Source organism: Opisthorchis viverrini, assembly GCF_000715545.1.
Source record: "Opisthorchis viverrini unplaced genomic scaffold opera_v5_94, whole genome shotgun sequence".
Taxonomy (NCBI): Eukaryota; Metazoa; Platyhelminthes; class Trematoda; order Opisthorchiida; family Opisthorchiidae; genus Opisthorchis; species Opisthorchis viverrini.
Genome location: NW_008751751.1, coordinates 198,305 through 213,814, shown reverse-complemented (window position 1 = coordinate 213,814; position 15,510 = coordinate 198,305). Strand labels below are relative to the sequence as shown.

The 15,510-nt window shown below is 41.7% G+C and overlaps 2 protein-coding genes across 2 annotated transcripts; one reads left to right on the top strand and one right to left on the bottom strand.

The window, feature by feature from the left end:
* Nucleotides 1–343: 343 nt before the first annotated feature.
* On the top strand, nucleotides 344–8,923 carry T265_05186 (hypothetical protein; the record flags this gene model as incomplete). The annotated part of the gene is given in 5 exon segments (XM_009170130.1): nucleotides 344–394; nucleotides 440–548; nucleotides 563–684; nucleotides 716–1,064; nucleotides 8,691–8,923. The coding sequence occupies 5 exon segments, from the start codon at nucleotides 344–346 to the stop codon at nucleotides 8,921–8,923; spliced, it is 864 nt and encodes a 287-aa protein (XP_009168394.1).
* T265_13709 (hypothetical protein) lies at nucleotides 7,246–8,298 on the bottom strand (the record flags this gene model as incomplete). The annotated part of the gene is made up of 1 exon (XM_009170159.1): nucleotides 7,246–8,298. One exon carries the CDS (start codon nucleotides 8,281–8,283, stop codon nucleotides 7,246–7,248), a length of 1,038 nt encoding a protein of 345 aa, XP_009168423.1.
* Nucleotides 8,924–15,510: the final 6,587 nt, after the last annotated feature.

Genomic DNA, 15,510 nt, shown 5'->3' with positions numbered 1-15,510 from the left:
TCAATACGAGTGTTATTCTAAAAATGACCTCTTCGAGGCTGAACCAACTCCTCGTTATATCAATTAGGTAGCCAGGACAGCAAGCCTTGTTAGAAACTCCAGGGGCTCTGATAACCCCGTTAGTTTTTGGCGTGTTGGTTGCGTTCGCGGTAAACAACATGATTCCACGCAAGTTCCAATCAACACGCAAGAGAGGACGGAGCGTTTCACACCTGAGGGCTCTGAAAAGTGCACCAGACTGAAGACTGGCTCGTTACCCCACCATCAAATTCACGTCCGCAAAAGTGTTAGCACAAGCACAGTCAATTAGTTGCCCTGCGCTGATTGCTAGCACAGGATTTCGATGAAGATTGTTTCGACTCAGTGCCGTCGACATGCAGAAGAGCTTGGCTGGGTGAAGAAGTCTGGTGTCCGCTGGTCCCAGCAGTAGTCACAGTAGTACTTGCGCCTGGCTGACAAATTATATTCATCATGTGATGGGCAGAACACGCTATCTTCGACACTGAAGAAACATTCTCCTAGTCGACGGGCTATCATTAACAAACAAGGTACGTGTGTTCAGGTGGCAAGCCCACTCGAAGGAATCGTCATCTAGTGGACCCAGCAAATTCGTCAGACAGCTCCATATATGTCAACTCTGAAGCTTATACCCTGTGGTCCAAACAAACCGTGGGCTTGTTTCATGTCACTCGTGAAATTTAATCCCAGCAGTTAGCTAACTAGAATTGACTCTTCGACATTTTCTGGATGGTCACAATCTAACATCGTATTAACAGATCGAGTGCTGTCTCTCCTAGAACTTCACAAACCTACACATGTGGAAGCTCTCTTCCCAAAAAAGCTAATCGTGTACCGGTCAATAAAAAGCAGATTTGCACATCTATCCAGTCATTTTGCCAGCAGAGGCGGTAACATTCGGAGCCTGTTGTGCTGGATGCATCGAGAAAACACTTATACAAAGGAGACCGCCGCCAAACTTCAGAATCAGAGCAGTACTGAGTACAGTTACTCACTGCTGCAAAACACTAGGACGGTCGGAGCTGTCGCGAAGCAGCCTTCTTCGAGTGTTACTTAATAGCGCTCAAACACAAGCATCCTCCAGTTCACTGAGCAAAACCACGAATTGCAAAGACGTTACCCTGACAGGTAACTAATCCAATAAAACATTGCAGATCAAGAAGTTCCTATGTTTTTCTGTTGATGGACTGTCTTTTTCAACGCTATTTTACGTGATATTTCGTCGGGCTAACAGTACTATTCTCAAAGTCAGGCGATGTGGCAACACATAATATTTCTCGCGCAGAAGACCAGACTGACACAGAAACGACCGTATAACTGGAATTCGGTTTGCAGTCACGCAAACGACTGTTTGCAGACGGTTAAACGGGAGGGACTTGAAAACGCATCAACGATAGCAAAATATAAAATCTCTTGAATTTTCACCACAAAATTACCCGTGCATTGTTCGGGTGTTAGGCTGTCAGGCTTCTGGCCAGGGGGTTTCCTCCGAGTTCCGCTGATTATTAGAGTTCGTATTTTGCTCCTAGGGAGTTCATAATTTGAGGATATTTTGATAAATTTACTTTTCTTATGAAACTGGACAAACTTCTGCGCTGAATGCCCCATGGCAACAATGGACTAAGCTGATGTGCACTGAATGATTGCCATGTTTCACTATTAGCGATGGAAAATTGCATGCGACCCAACCCATTCTAACTAGAAATTGGTAAAGGAATTTCCTTTTCGCCTACCATTATTTCGGTTGCCATGCCTATGCCAAACGGTTGTTATGGCAACTGGAGTTGACATTATATCCTGTCTCCACCCTTGGGTTTGACTTATCTTTGTTTAAAATTCGAACGTCCTATTCGAGTTATATATTCATCGTACGAATTGCAAGCATTGTTTATTCAAGAAATTATGGAGGTCAACCATGGTAAACGAAATATTTAGTTAAAATTTGCTGTTACGGCTGTGATTTTCCACCAACAATCAAACCAAATGACACACACAGTACACCATCCATTCAAGCTCATTTGCACCGAACACAGCGCTAATATTCTCTAACTATAGCGTTTACAACGGAAACTCTCAGGCTTCTCAAGGAAGCAAAATGAACCCAAAAGAGCTGAAGGATTATGGAGATGATGAAAAGGCTAATACTCTAGAAGGGACATTATCGATTTACTTTTGCATGGCACTTTGGAACTGAATTATGCGTGGGAAATGTAGTTTGATATAAAATCGTATGGAAGATGCCCGAATGGTGTACTGCCCCTCTCACTCAGTAACTGAATGAAACTTACCAAAAAGGAAAGAATTCTAGTAATCCTCATGCTGTATTATGCAAAAACCCATTAAGGTAAAAAATGTCATTTTGGATATATTTATATAAACAGTAAATATTTTTCACGACTTTTGGTAGCATCGCTGAACCGATTTCTTTCTAAAACTCTACCAACAAAGTTGAGGATAACCTAGTAGCCACCGGTGTGAAACTGATTCGTGCACAACGAACTGGAGAACGCTATTGCCGGGAAAAGCTCATCGTTGCTGTTTTTACTCTAGACGCTTGATTCGGCCGATGTTACATGGAATCAAAAGAATTGTTTCTTTTGATGACTAAAGCAGGAAATTATCGTCCATTTCAAGCATGTTTGGCTTTCAATGTGGCGTTTGATTAACTGGATGGGTTGGGATTAGCTCATAGTTTTACTCCAATCGGTAGGAGGACCTCGTCGGACAAATAAGTTGCATGCATTTTGAAAGGTGTGATGCATTTAGCCATGCTAGTACAACCTAGGAGGGTGCTCCAGGTACCTACTGCTCAGTTTAGGTTTCTATGAACATACAGCGCTTGGGATGGGCACTTTTGGGCGTACCACAAACAGGGTTTACTTCAAAATTCATACTTTTCTTTCGTGTATTCCACGGTTTCTTGACCCTTTTTCTGCTTAAAAATGCTAATGAGTATGCTTCACTAGCCCTTCAGTAGGGACACAACAGCTGACTGGTACTACTGTCTTTCTAATGGATGTTTAATTATATGGTCGCCAACAACCTGGCACGAACTCAGTACTATAGCATAATATGTTCGGTAAAGGATACTACAGGTCTCTACCAACTAAGCCATACCTGAACCACACCACAGCCTGCAGCTGAGATGCCCAACGGCATCCTGAAAGGTAGCAAGTTTGATCTAACATCTAATTTGTTGGACGTGCCAGGCTAGCTCACAGGTTAATACAGCAATTCATGAGTCATTTTGATGTCAGTATCAAGCAGCTGTTGGCCCCGGATCATTTCTCAGAGTACATAACCGTTACAACAATGCTGCTCCGGTGAGCACAGCATCCAGGAATCGGCGAAAAATTTCCTACTCGATGTTACTCGCAGTTACATTGAATTACTCTCAATAGAATGGCACTTTTCTGCGTGAGTTCCTTATCAAACATTAATGAGCAACAATAAGTATCAAAAAGTCATTAATTTATGGGCTCCATTCACTGAAAGATTTGAGATCTGGCGTCAAGTACATACGGGATTTTGGACTGCAAATGTACAAGGTGAGTGTTAAGGAACCTACATTCCGGTTACTTTTTTATTTCAACCTAATCTCCCCGGTGTTTGCGCTTTTTCAAAGACAGTCATTATACGGCAACCCCATCAAACTAAGTCCGGGATAATATCCGTGCTTTTGCCTGATTCTTTAGACGTTTGACGAAGTAATTATAGTTATCAGGAACGGGGACGTTTATATTTGGGAGCAATTGAAATCGGCGTCTTTGTTTGACCCCTTCATCTGAAATACGTGCCTAGTAGTTATTATTTCTGATGACAATATTTTTGCCTTTTCTGGTCAATATACACTTTGCTAATGAAGTGAGGAGAAAGCATATTTCTGTACACCGGAAATTGCATGTCCATACAGTTGCAGAATTACAGGTTGGTGAATATTTCTCACGCTAACGTGGGCAGAACTTTGGTTTCGTCAAGCCTACACGGGTTAAAACGGAGTAAAAAGAAGCTTGACAACATTGGAAGCTACTGCGTTTGCCCCCTATTACGGAGTACCTGATCAATTGTTTGCAATACGCCTGCGTACCCGTCCACTTTGATTCAATCTAATAGCTTAAGCGTAACTGATTATTGTAAGCGATCAGCTATCCATACACTACTGTCGTAGTTAAACTGGTTCGAAATCTACATAACCATTTCCAAGGCTTTGTAATCAAACGTAATATACCATTCACCACTTCCGTATTGAGCAACTATGTTTATTTAAGTAGCATATTTGCAAATTTCCTAGGTTAGCTAAACCATGGTTTTAAGGTAAGTAAACTCCCCTTTTGCGCTAGTCTTAAGTTAAAAGAACATTACACTTTTCCAGAATGTGATTCTATCAAACAAACAACTCTTGGGTGCCTGGTTCCCAGACGTTTGGAATACTGTTAGGTAAGTATAACGGTTGCACAACAGGGGAGTTTATTCTGATGTTGCCAGGCATCACAACGCCGATCAAATAAAGCCAAGCTTTTAACCTGGAAATAGTGCACACTTAAAAATCTTAGCGGTGTCACTTGCTTGACTATGAGCGCATATCTCTGTCATTCAACATGTTCAGGCCGTTCTCGATTTTTTCTTAATTGCGCACCAATGTACGTGTTGTGTGTGATTATTCAATGCACCACAGATGCTAGGATTGATGCTGCTGAGGACTTATTGCTACAGTTTTTTACATGCTATAAACGGAAGAATTGGCCTCACACCTGAAATCCTAGATGTGTTTCTAAGGTTTCTCGGATGCAGTGAAATGCTATTTGCGATGGGCAAAAGGAGAGATTTTGAATATTTAATCTGTGGGTATTGCTTCGCTATTCACACTGTCCGTGTAACATCAGTCAGAGGTTAGTCGCATTGAATTACGTTTGGTTTCATGATACTGTTGAATACATGCATAATGGGGTCAGATCTTGTCAGTGGTAACTTTTACATAACAATCCGATTCGATAGAATAGCCCTTCAACCAACTCTTGGAGGTCCCTTTGTGGTGCCGCATAAAAACCATTGGAATCATTCTGCCAAATGCCCACCTCACTATTGTTTTTTAACTTTTTCTAGGTCTTCCTTGTGACACGTGTTACTCGTTACTGAATACTAGCACATCACATTATTTTCTACTGTTTAGAAACTTAGGTATCATTTCTGATTTAACATCCGATTGATTGAACACATTCTTCGATGTCAGTCTTTATATGGATTGCAGGATTAAGTTGGGTAAAAATGGTGCACCATTAGTTAAGGTGACACCGACTGACCCATAGATCGATGTCTAACTTGCATATCTTTTTCGATGCAACGAGAAAACCTTTGACAAATTTGTTGGGTTATTTTGAATATTTCGGATCCTTCTGGTGCTGGTTTCTCTCACTTAAAACGAGAATATTTGAATTCCTGTTGATAGTATATATGCATTCAGTGCTAAAAATTAGGCAGTAGGCTGCAAAAACTGCATAACAAATATTTTTACGGAGCGGCGCCTCATTACTCCAAACCACACGAACGACGGTCGCTGACAGTTTGAGGCAGCATTATGGGCTAAGGGGCAATACACTGACCGCCTGGCATACTCGGCGCTATGTTGCAAGTGCGGGAATCTTCCCCTTTCGGGAGGAGAATTCAGTGCTGCCACCCAATTCAGCGCCAGGGTACCTTTTCAGACTCACGAAATAACCACTGAGTCAAGCAAATCCTCGTGAAGGCATGGCTGAAAGTCTATTTGAAACGGGTAGTGATAGGTTTATATTTTATATTCACTGAAACCCTCACCCCCGAAAGTTCTAATTCAAACGGTGGATCTTAGGAGACTTATTACATGCTTCAATTGTGCTTACTTTCTACGTGCTGGAAATCTTTCAGGGGCTAAAGTTAGCATCTGCTAATTTCGCTACTAATGGTTTGGCAAATCTGATGACGCAAGTGAATTGTCAAAAACGGATGACGTAGTTTGTTTGCCTGAATTTCAAAAACGGATATAGAGACGAATAAGTCTTAAGAGTAAGAGTATATGTGCCGCCCTCACCGTTTGATTGAAGCCATCTGAGTGTAATCCCCTTGAAAAATGCATTTCCTAGTCTGCTCTATCAATCGGTAGCTTAGTTAGTTTTGGAGGACATGAGCCCCGATATATCTTCGATTGACTGTGAGGGAGTACTTGGCTAGTTGTTTTAGATGTTGGTTGGTAGTTCATATTCATTGTGTGCCATTGAACGGAGTCATTAAAAAACCGCGCTTGCATGCAACTTGTGAAGGCAGAGGTATTGTCAGGTTCAGAAGAGTTTTTGAAATACGTTGCAACAGAATGATCATGAAATTGTAGGCATTCTGGCTAACCGCATGGTCTTTGAACCAAGATTGTTAGAAATGTTGGTAATTTTATAGTGCTGGTGCAAAACCGTTACTGTAAGTATCCTAACGGTAGCTGGCATTCTCCGGAAAACCCAAGCAATTAAGAGCATTAGTTAGGTGACCAAAAAACAGTGAAATTACGTTAGCGGCGTCAGTTACCAAAAAATCATGACACATATCTCTGTATAATGAATACACACAACGAAAGGTGAAACCGATTTTAATACTGGTCAGGCTGACATCGGTCGCCAATTCCTCAGTCATTGTGACGTGCGCAGTAGATTTGCGCTGGATTCGGAGAAACCGGAGGTTAATTAGCAGACGTACAACAGGCGATTAATAAACGGATTTTAGTACGAATAAAGACTGGACAACAAACAGCTTTTGTAAATGTCCCATTCTACGGAATAAAACGTCTCTCTCCACTCATTTTGAAGTCTAAAGTAAAACCACTGGCGATTGCTGTAGCACATTTAGGATTCTGAACTCTGTAATCATTTACCGTTCGAAAAAATATGCATTCTACACTTTACCTCCTAATTTATCGACCTTGAGTGCAGCCTGTGGTTTGGCCAACTCCACTAAATTTTACTAGTATACTACTTGACTCACTTTCGATAAATGTCACTCCACGTGACCTGACAACCATCTAACATAATGAAATGCTCGTCCATTATCTAAGATATTCGCCGAGGTGATATAACCGACAACCAGCTGGTAAAAAGTTACAAGAAAATCAATATATATTTGAGACCATATAAGATTAAATTAAGTTTGTGTATGACACTGAAGCTTGTGTCATACAAAGTGCGAAAATAAATGCCGTGTAAACACATACTAGAAATCCTCAAATTCAACTTTGAACTTCTCTTTGTCTGCGATTTTCAAATTTTCTTCTTCCCACTTCTCAAAGCAGCTCGTATCTGAAGGTCCCTTGTATTTTGGTTTATATGGTGGACGCACTTGCATATTGTACAACTGTAACCAATCCAAGTCAGAAAAATAGGCGTGCTCTTTTATATCCGCTATGCCATTTTTCAAATTTCCGTATCTTCGGCTGAGATCGACTTGAATTAGGTTTCGGATAAGATCTTTTAACTCGGGACCAAAGTTGTTGGTAAATTTGATTTTTCCAGAAATAATATGTTCAAAAGTTTTCATTTGATCTTGATGCATGAAAGGAGGAAAGCCTGTTGTCATTTCATAAAGAAGAACACCAAACGCCCACCAATCCACAGCACAGTGATAACCCTTACTCATGATAATTTCCGGTGCCATGTAGTCTGGTGTGCCACACAAAGTCCAAGTCCGTTTGTCTTTGGGTATCATTTTTGCGAAGCCCAAATCGGCCACTTTCAGAAATCCCTCTCCAGTTATAAGTAGATTTTCCGGCTTCAAATCTCGGTAAGCAATGGTCAACATGTGTAAATATTCAAACGCCATCACAACCTGGGCGGCATAAAACTTCACCATGTTATCGGGGAATCGGCGCATGTTCCGTAACAAAGTAAACATTTCCCCGCCAATAACAAACTCCATCACCATGTAGAGATAGCTGTTGTCTTTAAAACTGAAAAACAGTTTGATAATAAAAGGAAAGTTGCATGCGGCCAATATTCTCTTCTCGTTTATGGCATTTTCTATTTGTCTGCTTTTGACTATTTCAATTTTTGATAGAATTTTGAGGGCATAGTACTGATCCTTATCCCAATGGCGCACAAGTAAAACTCGTCCAAATGCTCCACGTCCAAGCGTACGTATTCGTTCAAAGTCCTCCATGGAAACAACCTCTTTGGGAGGGTTAAAATATCGCTCACGAAATTCCTTCGTCTTCTCTAACAGGATGTCGTCGAATTCTGCTTGTCTTGTTGGCATGGTCAGAATCGGCAGTTGCTTTTACATCTGTTCTTCGACAAGATATGAGAGCATCATCGTGTGTAACAACAAGTGACGTTTTGTCTAGCTTACGTGCTCTTCGCTATTGTGTATCGATCGGTAACAGGTTCAAACGAGCGCGCACGCACAACGTCAATGAAGCGCGCCAGTGTGCACATTGGTCAACGGTAAGTGATATTCAGTGAGGAACTGAAAAATAATTGTTGGTCTGAAATCTGGCCGAATGAACTTGATCCATGATAATTTGTCGAAATCCAGAAATAATGTTCATTTTATTGGCACGTGAACAAATGATAGGTTAGTTGATCGTGCGGAAACCTCATGAAACCATTGGTTGATTCGGCTTTCAGCATGCTTGCGTAACTGTCTCACTGTCTGTATCACAGGTGTTTTACCCTTTGCGTGCATATGTTCAAAAGTAAATTTCCGGATGAGTCCAGCATGCGCTGGTAGAGTAGTCGTAACAAACTTGCCTCGCATGTCAGATGTGCGGATTTCAAACCCCTTCATAGCCATTGGATATGCACTGCTGATGAGTTCTAATACGAGCAGAACTCGAGTCCACCGCTTCTCCCCTTCGGTTAAGACGATTGCGCGAGGACAGGTTACGATTGTTTAAACGAGAGTCTTGTGAGTGCGTGTTCTATGATTACAATTGCCAGAAATACAGGGCATATTTACGGAATGGAAGATTCTTAGCCTTTACAGGCCATCCGATGAGCGGAGTAGTGTCCACCGATTCGTTGATTCGTTCGTTTGTTTATCTGGTTATTTGTTCACTCGTTCACTCATTACTGTGTTTGTTCACGCGCTCTCTCAGTTACGCAATCAATAATTTAGGAAACAAACAAATGGATCTTTGGCTGTCCGGTCGTGAGGACCAGAATGTTAAAAGTTTTAACTAGGTTAGAACATTCTGAAATGAAGCGAATGTGCTGAATTTATTACTCTCAAGATCTGCTGAACTGCTCACAGTATTTCAGCTCAATTATCTGAACACAGCTGCGCTGCACTCTATAGTATCAAAAGCTGCTACTAAAAAATCAGAGCAATGAGACAGAAGAACAAAGTTGGAATAAACGTTGACATCAAACGATGGGATATTGGTCGAGGTTTTGAGCATGGGTAAATAAGAGCCGTATGAATAGTATCAGAACGTTTCTTACCGACAAACCACAATGCAGTATTCAGAGACCCGATGCAAATGTGAAAAGTGGGTAACCTGAAACCATGTTGGCACTCGTCTGAAAAAGCCATAATTCGTCATCATTGGCACCACCGTTAGCTATAAAAACCGTGTACATCCCATACAGTGATCCTAGCTTCAACTTTTCGATCACCAATGATCCGGGAACTTCTGGTAGACAGCTATGCATTTAAGGCGGTGGCTGGTAAGGTTGACGTGTAGATACAAAGTTGTCAGTGGACTTTTCACGGAGGAGTTTGGGGGGGGGGGTATTCACTAACGACAATCGCTTGGATGCATGCACACCACCAAGGGCCCCGCTGGTCATGTCTGACTGTCTCTAACAACTAAGTTGTCCCCTCTCGGCGTTCCCATCCATGAGCGCAGCTGAGTTTGTTGGTAATGGTTTTCATACTTCGCTACCAAATCAGTGTTTGAGATCCTCTCGTTCGTTTTTACCCTTCACGCGGTTGTGAGAGGAAATCGGTCAACTGGCACACGTAACCAAGCCACCGCAACCTATTGAGTGTGATCAGTTCATCCATTGTGGGTGAGTTATTTCTTTCGAAAAACATCCGGCTTACTTCAGGATTACTGATCAGTGTTGTAACTACACTCGGGCAATGCTAAGACGAGAGTAATGTTCAAAGATTTAAAGTCATTTGACGTCCTCGGTGCGCTGCGGCCAGGTATTCGACTGGCATAATAATATACATTGCATCATAGCATTGTAAACGCGACTCTTGACAGATAAGCGGTTGTCACTCCGGCGCTTCAATAGATGTTGGTTCACAAAAGCTGCTCTGACCTTCCGAATCCGGATAGGAATATCATCTTTCGTAAGTCTATAGCCCAAACAAAACCCAATTTGCCGAAGTGAGGTGAAATTCTATGAGCGGAAGTTGCAAATTAGTCGGATCTTCAATCTGTAGTGCAGACATCACACCAACACTCATAGACTGAAATTTGTCGCACTGTACCCGCACTGTGTACCACAGTAGAATACTAGATTATACAAAATGATTTCAATGCAGCATTTGCGCCAGGCTTTTGGACCGAGATCATCCTACTGCTCATGTTCCGGAACCCTAGAAGCATCTCTCAACCCACATACAATCATGAACTTCACAAGCAAAGCCAATCTATATAGTGCGTGATAAAAGTTAAGTCCCAGGTTACTGAACGAATGTTACGGAAAAACCCTTTGGTTAGCATTCCGAACTATTTTCTTTCTTTTCACCAGCTGGAACTGTGGTGTATGAGTTTAGATCTTTCCCAAGCTGGTGAGGTAGGGACATGCCATTAATCCCTAAAGTGGTATGGGGTTTCTGAGGCAGGTGAGCTTCCGGGGACATCTGCTCAAAAAAGGTGACGGCCTCGTGTTAGCTAAAAGACACGAAATCAATTGGAACGAAAAAGTGTTTCATGCAACTTAAGCCCATCAATTACAATGATCCTATTAAATAAAAGTACATACATCGACTGTTCCAAGCGCTGAGTTACATGCTTTACGCTCGTCTTATAGAGTCCGCGAACTTCAGTGGTTCTCCATCAGCTAATCCTGACACGTTGGAAGCAAATCAGATGAAAACGAGCGGGATTTCTACAAGATAGCAAGTGTATTAATCACGTCTTCATAATGAAAGATGCTGCACATGCCGTCCACCAAACACTTCGAAGCCAGTACCTCCTTCGTCATGTCAGTTTTATTCCATACGCTGGCCAGAGAGAATCGTCTCTGAAACCTATAAATATATTTCATGCTATCCCTCCTAGTAGTTTTTGCCGTGCACATTTTTAAAGAGAAACATTCCGAAATTTTCCTGCAACTACCATGGTTTGGCTGGGGTGCACTCTCACGACATTACCTCCAAATGTTTTCGTCTATATTTCGTGGAATTCATGCTTAGAAGAATCGAGGCCATCACTGGCATAACTAAGTCTAGATAACTACCGGTAGACGACTGTGCATCTGAAGTTCCTTTGGCATTCCACCAGTGGGTCTGCATATTGTGGATTGAGTACAATTTCGGATGTAATCTCTTCTTTCAGTATGCGTCTGGCACTTGCACGGTAAAAAGTGTTCTCTGAGGACTTCGGATGGCCTGTGTTTCCCTGCAGCTACAGGGAGAGGACCTTGAGGTTGATGACTCGTCTGCCATATTGGTAGGTGGATATACCGAGAAGATGCCGTGAAATGAAATGAAGCCAATGTGCGCATTATTGAGGAACAGGCAACATTTGCAAAGTTGCATCTTTCATAGCGTAGGAAACGTATTTTGCAATAGCTGAATTGACGTGTCCAAGAAGCACTCGTAAGAGCGGTCCTGCTCTACAGTTGTCAAACTGTCCAGTTGAACTGGAGATATCAGACATCAAAAATTAATCATCGTTCACTGAGAACACGCCAACACTTTTCAAATAGAATTAAAGGTGACTGCAATCACACAGAGCTTTGTCGAATATTGGCATTTCCTTAGTTGGGTTGTTCTCTCTTATAGCTAGAAACCCTACGGGATGTAAAACCTTCATTTTCTAAGTAACGTTTGGGGATTCCGAACTTAGTGCACTGTCTACCTAAGGCTTGTTTTTCTTTTCTGTTGCGCTTCCCTTTGGCGAAGTTCACAAAACACTTGGTGTAAAGCCGACTGATGGCGCAGTGGTGCTCAGATGCGTTTATAATGTCTTAGACTTCAATACAAGTAGAGGATATATATATCCTTTTTTCAAGCACTTCAGCGGGACATGGTTGTGCATCGTATTATGCGATTCGATCGTCAGTATTTCCCACTGATATGTTTCTACCGAGGATAATGAAATCTCCCCTGGCAGTTTCGTTCATCTATCTGAATTCGGGTGTCGTTTTTTTATCTAGTGTACGTGACATTGGAAATGATCTCGTCACCTTTCCGTCAAATTTATGGAGTAAAAAAGACGGCAACCAGGCAGTCTATCCACTGACTGGTGTTCCGCGCTTAGTAGAGAAGGTCACATTTGACAGTTTGATGGATTTCCCAATTCTAAACATCTGGAAGACTATTTGAAAACCCTAAAAATAAATATAAGGTGCAAGTATTTTACTACAAAGCATATTTTTGAGAGGCAGTTGAAGTAGATAAACACAATTTTAGAGCTTTTCTTAGAGGACTGCAGACCCCAGGCCACTTTCAATTTGTGCTTAGTTTTTCCTAAATCATGACTTGCTCACTGATTTCTGGTGTAGCGATTCTGTTGTCACAGTGGTACTACCTCACCCAAAGACTTCCCTGATACAATGTGACTTCCTTGCTTTAGAAATTCCAAGTATTTTGAAATCGAATGTAGCTCACCGTTGACAAATAGGACACGACAAATAACATCAAACTTAGTTGACAAACCAGTGCATCGTTCTTACTTAGATTGGATACCGGTTACGACCACATTCAAAAAATGTCAAAAGAACTTGGGAAACAGCACACAGGCTGATGGTAGAATTCATAGTCATTTCATTCACAATGGGTCCCGATCAGTGCGTAATTTCCTTCGTCTTATTACTGTGCCCAGATAATAAGCCTTCTAGCCTCACATTTTCAAAACGCGAAAAACGACAGTCGTCCTTATGCATAGACTTACACGGGAATTGTGTCTTGGTCCAACAAAACGAAAACCATTGGAAACCATATCACTTATCCAGTACAGGCACACTTAAATGAACAACAATCCATTCAACATTTAAATCAGATGCACACAAAAGTCGGAAAAAGTTAAGCTAATGTTATGCATACAGTAGCGAAACGGACTGAGTGTCGAAAATTGGATCAGGAGGGGCTAACATACAGTAATCGTGCATTAGGAATCTTCTCCAATTTTACTGCTATCGACTTGATGCTTTGTGTCAAAACTTACTTACTGGTCACTAACTATCTCACATGAAATCTGAGTTTGTGATAACTGGCATTTCGGTCACCAGAAACTCAGCAAGAAAAAAATCACCGTCATTTACGTCGCCATCAGCGTGACCACCGTCAAAATCGTCAGTAGCAGCACCACTTCGACTTTTATCCCCACTATCGGTATATCGATCGTCATCATCATCATCAGCTTACTCATTCAAATGGTTTTACCCACGAGCGTCATCAAAAACAGAGGAATCCCTATTCTTCTCAACAGTGACAACAACCTATACATCAGAATCATGATCATTATCAACTTTCTCACCAAACGGGATCATGTGAAATATCAACATCATCACCACAATCACCACATCATCTTCCTAGTCGTTGTCATCATGATCTTAAACAACGTTCTTTTTACCACGGTCTACTGTCGTAACTTGTGCTGTTATTTTCAATCAGTTGCAAAAGATTTGGAACCGACTGAGAAGTCACCGTTTTAGAATAGCTTGATAAAAAAGCTACCGATTGTTCATCAAGCTCTTCTGAAACAGTGTGCTGTCCGTTGTTTTCGCCTCCGCGCTCAGACAAGGCAACAATAACTTCTGCGTACTAAATCATTTTTTTGGGTTCTGATCGCTACTCAGATGAGACCAGGATACCGTGTTTACCAAAGCGACAGTGATTAACCAATATAGAAAAGTTTTATGTCCTGTTCTAAGAGAGGAATATTTGTTCAGTAAACCAAATTAACATGGATTTGAGATTGCACACAAAGACAGAGAGCAGGGGAAGCAAAATAGGTTGCCTAAATGCTGAGTGTTATATGTGGATTACAAAGCCTGCATATTTCCTTCAGAGTAAAACTGTAACGACACTATGCTGTCCCTGTACCTACTGTACTGGTGTAGTCTTGGGAAACTGCCGTTGTGTGTCGTTGAAATCAAACACAGAATCAATCAAGTGTGCTAACGATGCAGAAGGATTCCAAAACGAAAGAAATCTTTAATAATAATCAGCATCACCAATAAAAACAATACGGTCATTCTGCTACTTAATGGTGCTCCCACAAGTGCGTCAGGTAAGCCATTGTTCGGTACTTTTACAAACCCTTCTTATACATACAAAAATCCCCGTCGTTCTCAACAGTGGGCAACTTTCCCACCACCAGCGCATTGGTTGAACAACACAATTGTTGGTTTGGTGAGCAAGTCAGCCCAAAAATTGAGCGACATGGGTGGAGATAGATCAGACAACTTGAATATGCAGCTTTGCGTCTAATTAGTTGCTTGTACACAATACCACTCTTGTTGTCGACAATGTATTTAGGATTGTCCAAACAAGCAAAAAAACAAACCACTTGGATGTGACTACTTCAACTGTTCATGTTACTGTTGGTGTCACAGTCGATGAACCAGGAACATTATTGCAATGAGGCGGGAGCTGAAGTAATGGCACTGAGGGTAATAGAGAAATTCATGGTAAAAAGAGAGGCAGCCGTCCAATTAGCGAGGTCTGTATTCCAGAATTAGACCATTATTGCTTCTTTGAAGAATAGTTATGTTGGATTGTCAGGGACCACAAAACTTGCATTTGATATAAGTTTTTCAGAAAAACTATATTCCTGAACATTGTTTCATAGTACCCGCAACCTCCTGGGAGCCCCCAAACTCCATTTAATGCCGATCAGAGAGACTTGGATCAAGAGCAGACAGAGCAAGGCCGTTGTACTTGCACTCATTCACTTGTTGCAACAAAGCTCTTGTATTCGTTGTCAGCGTGTCTTTTTTAGCACTAGGCACTGGAGCGGATACGGCAGTCAGATATAACAAGTTGGCGCAGCCCGAACCCACGGAACCATGACAATAACTGCAGAAGCTTTGAAGGACATTCCTCTGCAGTAACAAAGTCGGCCTGAAGGGGCACAACTGCGTTTGGTGGAAACCTTGATACAACAGCCATTAAATTTTACTCCAGATGCAAAATCAGTCTACTCAATCGCCAACAGCATCACGGGGTTCTAATATGACCCTGATGTTGATCAAGCCATTACAAATATATTTTCAAAGACGAACTGATGCACAAAAATGATGTCTGGAGAGTGCGATCAGAACCCTGCAAAGCTCCTAACAATTTTCGTGACCGTTC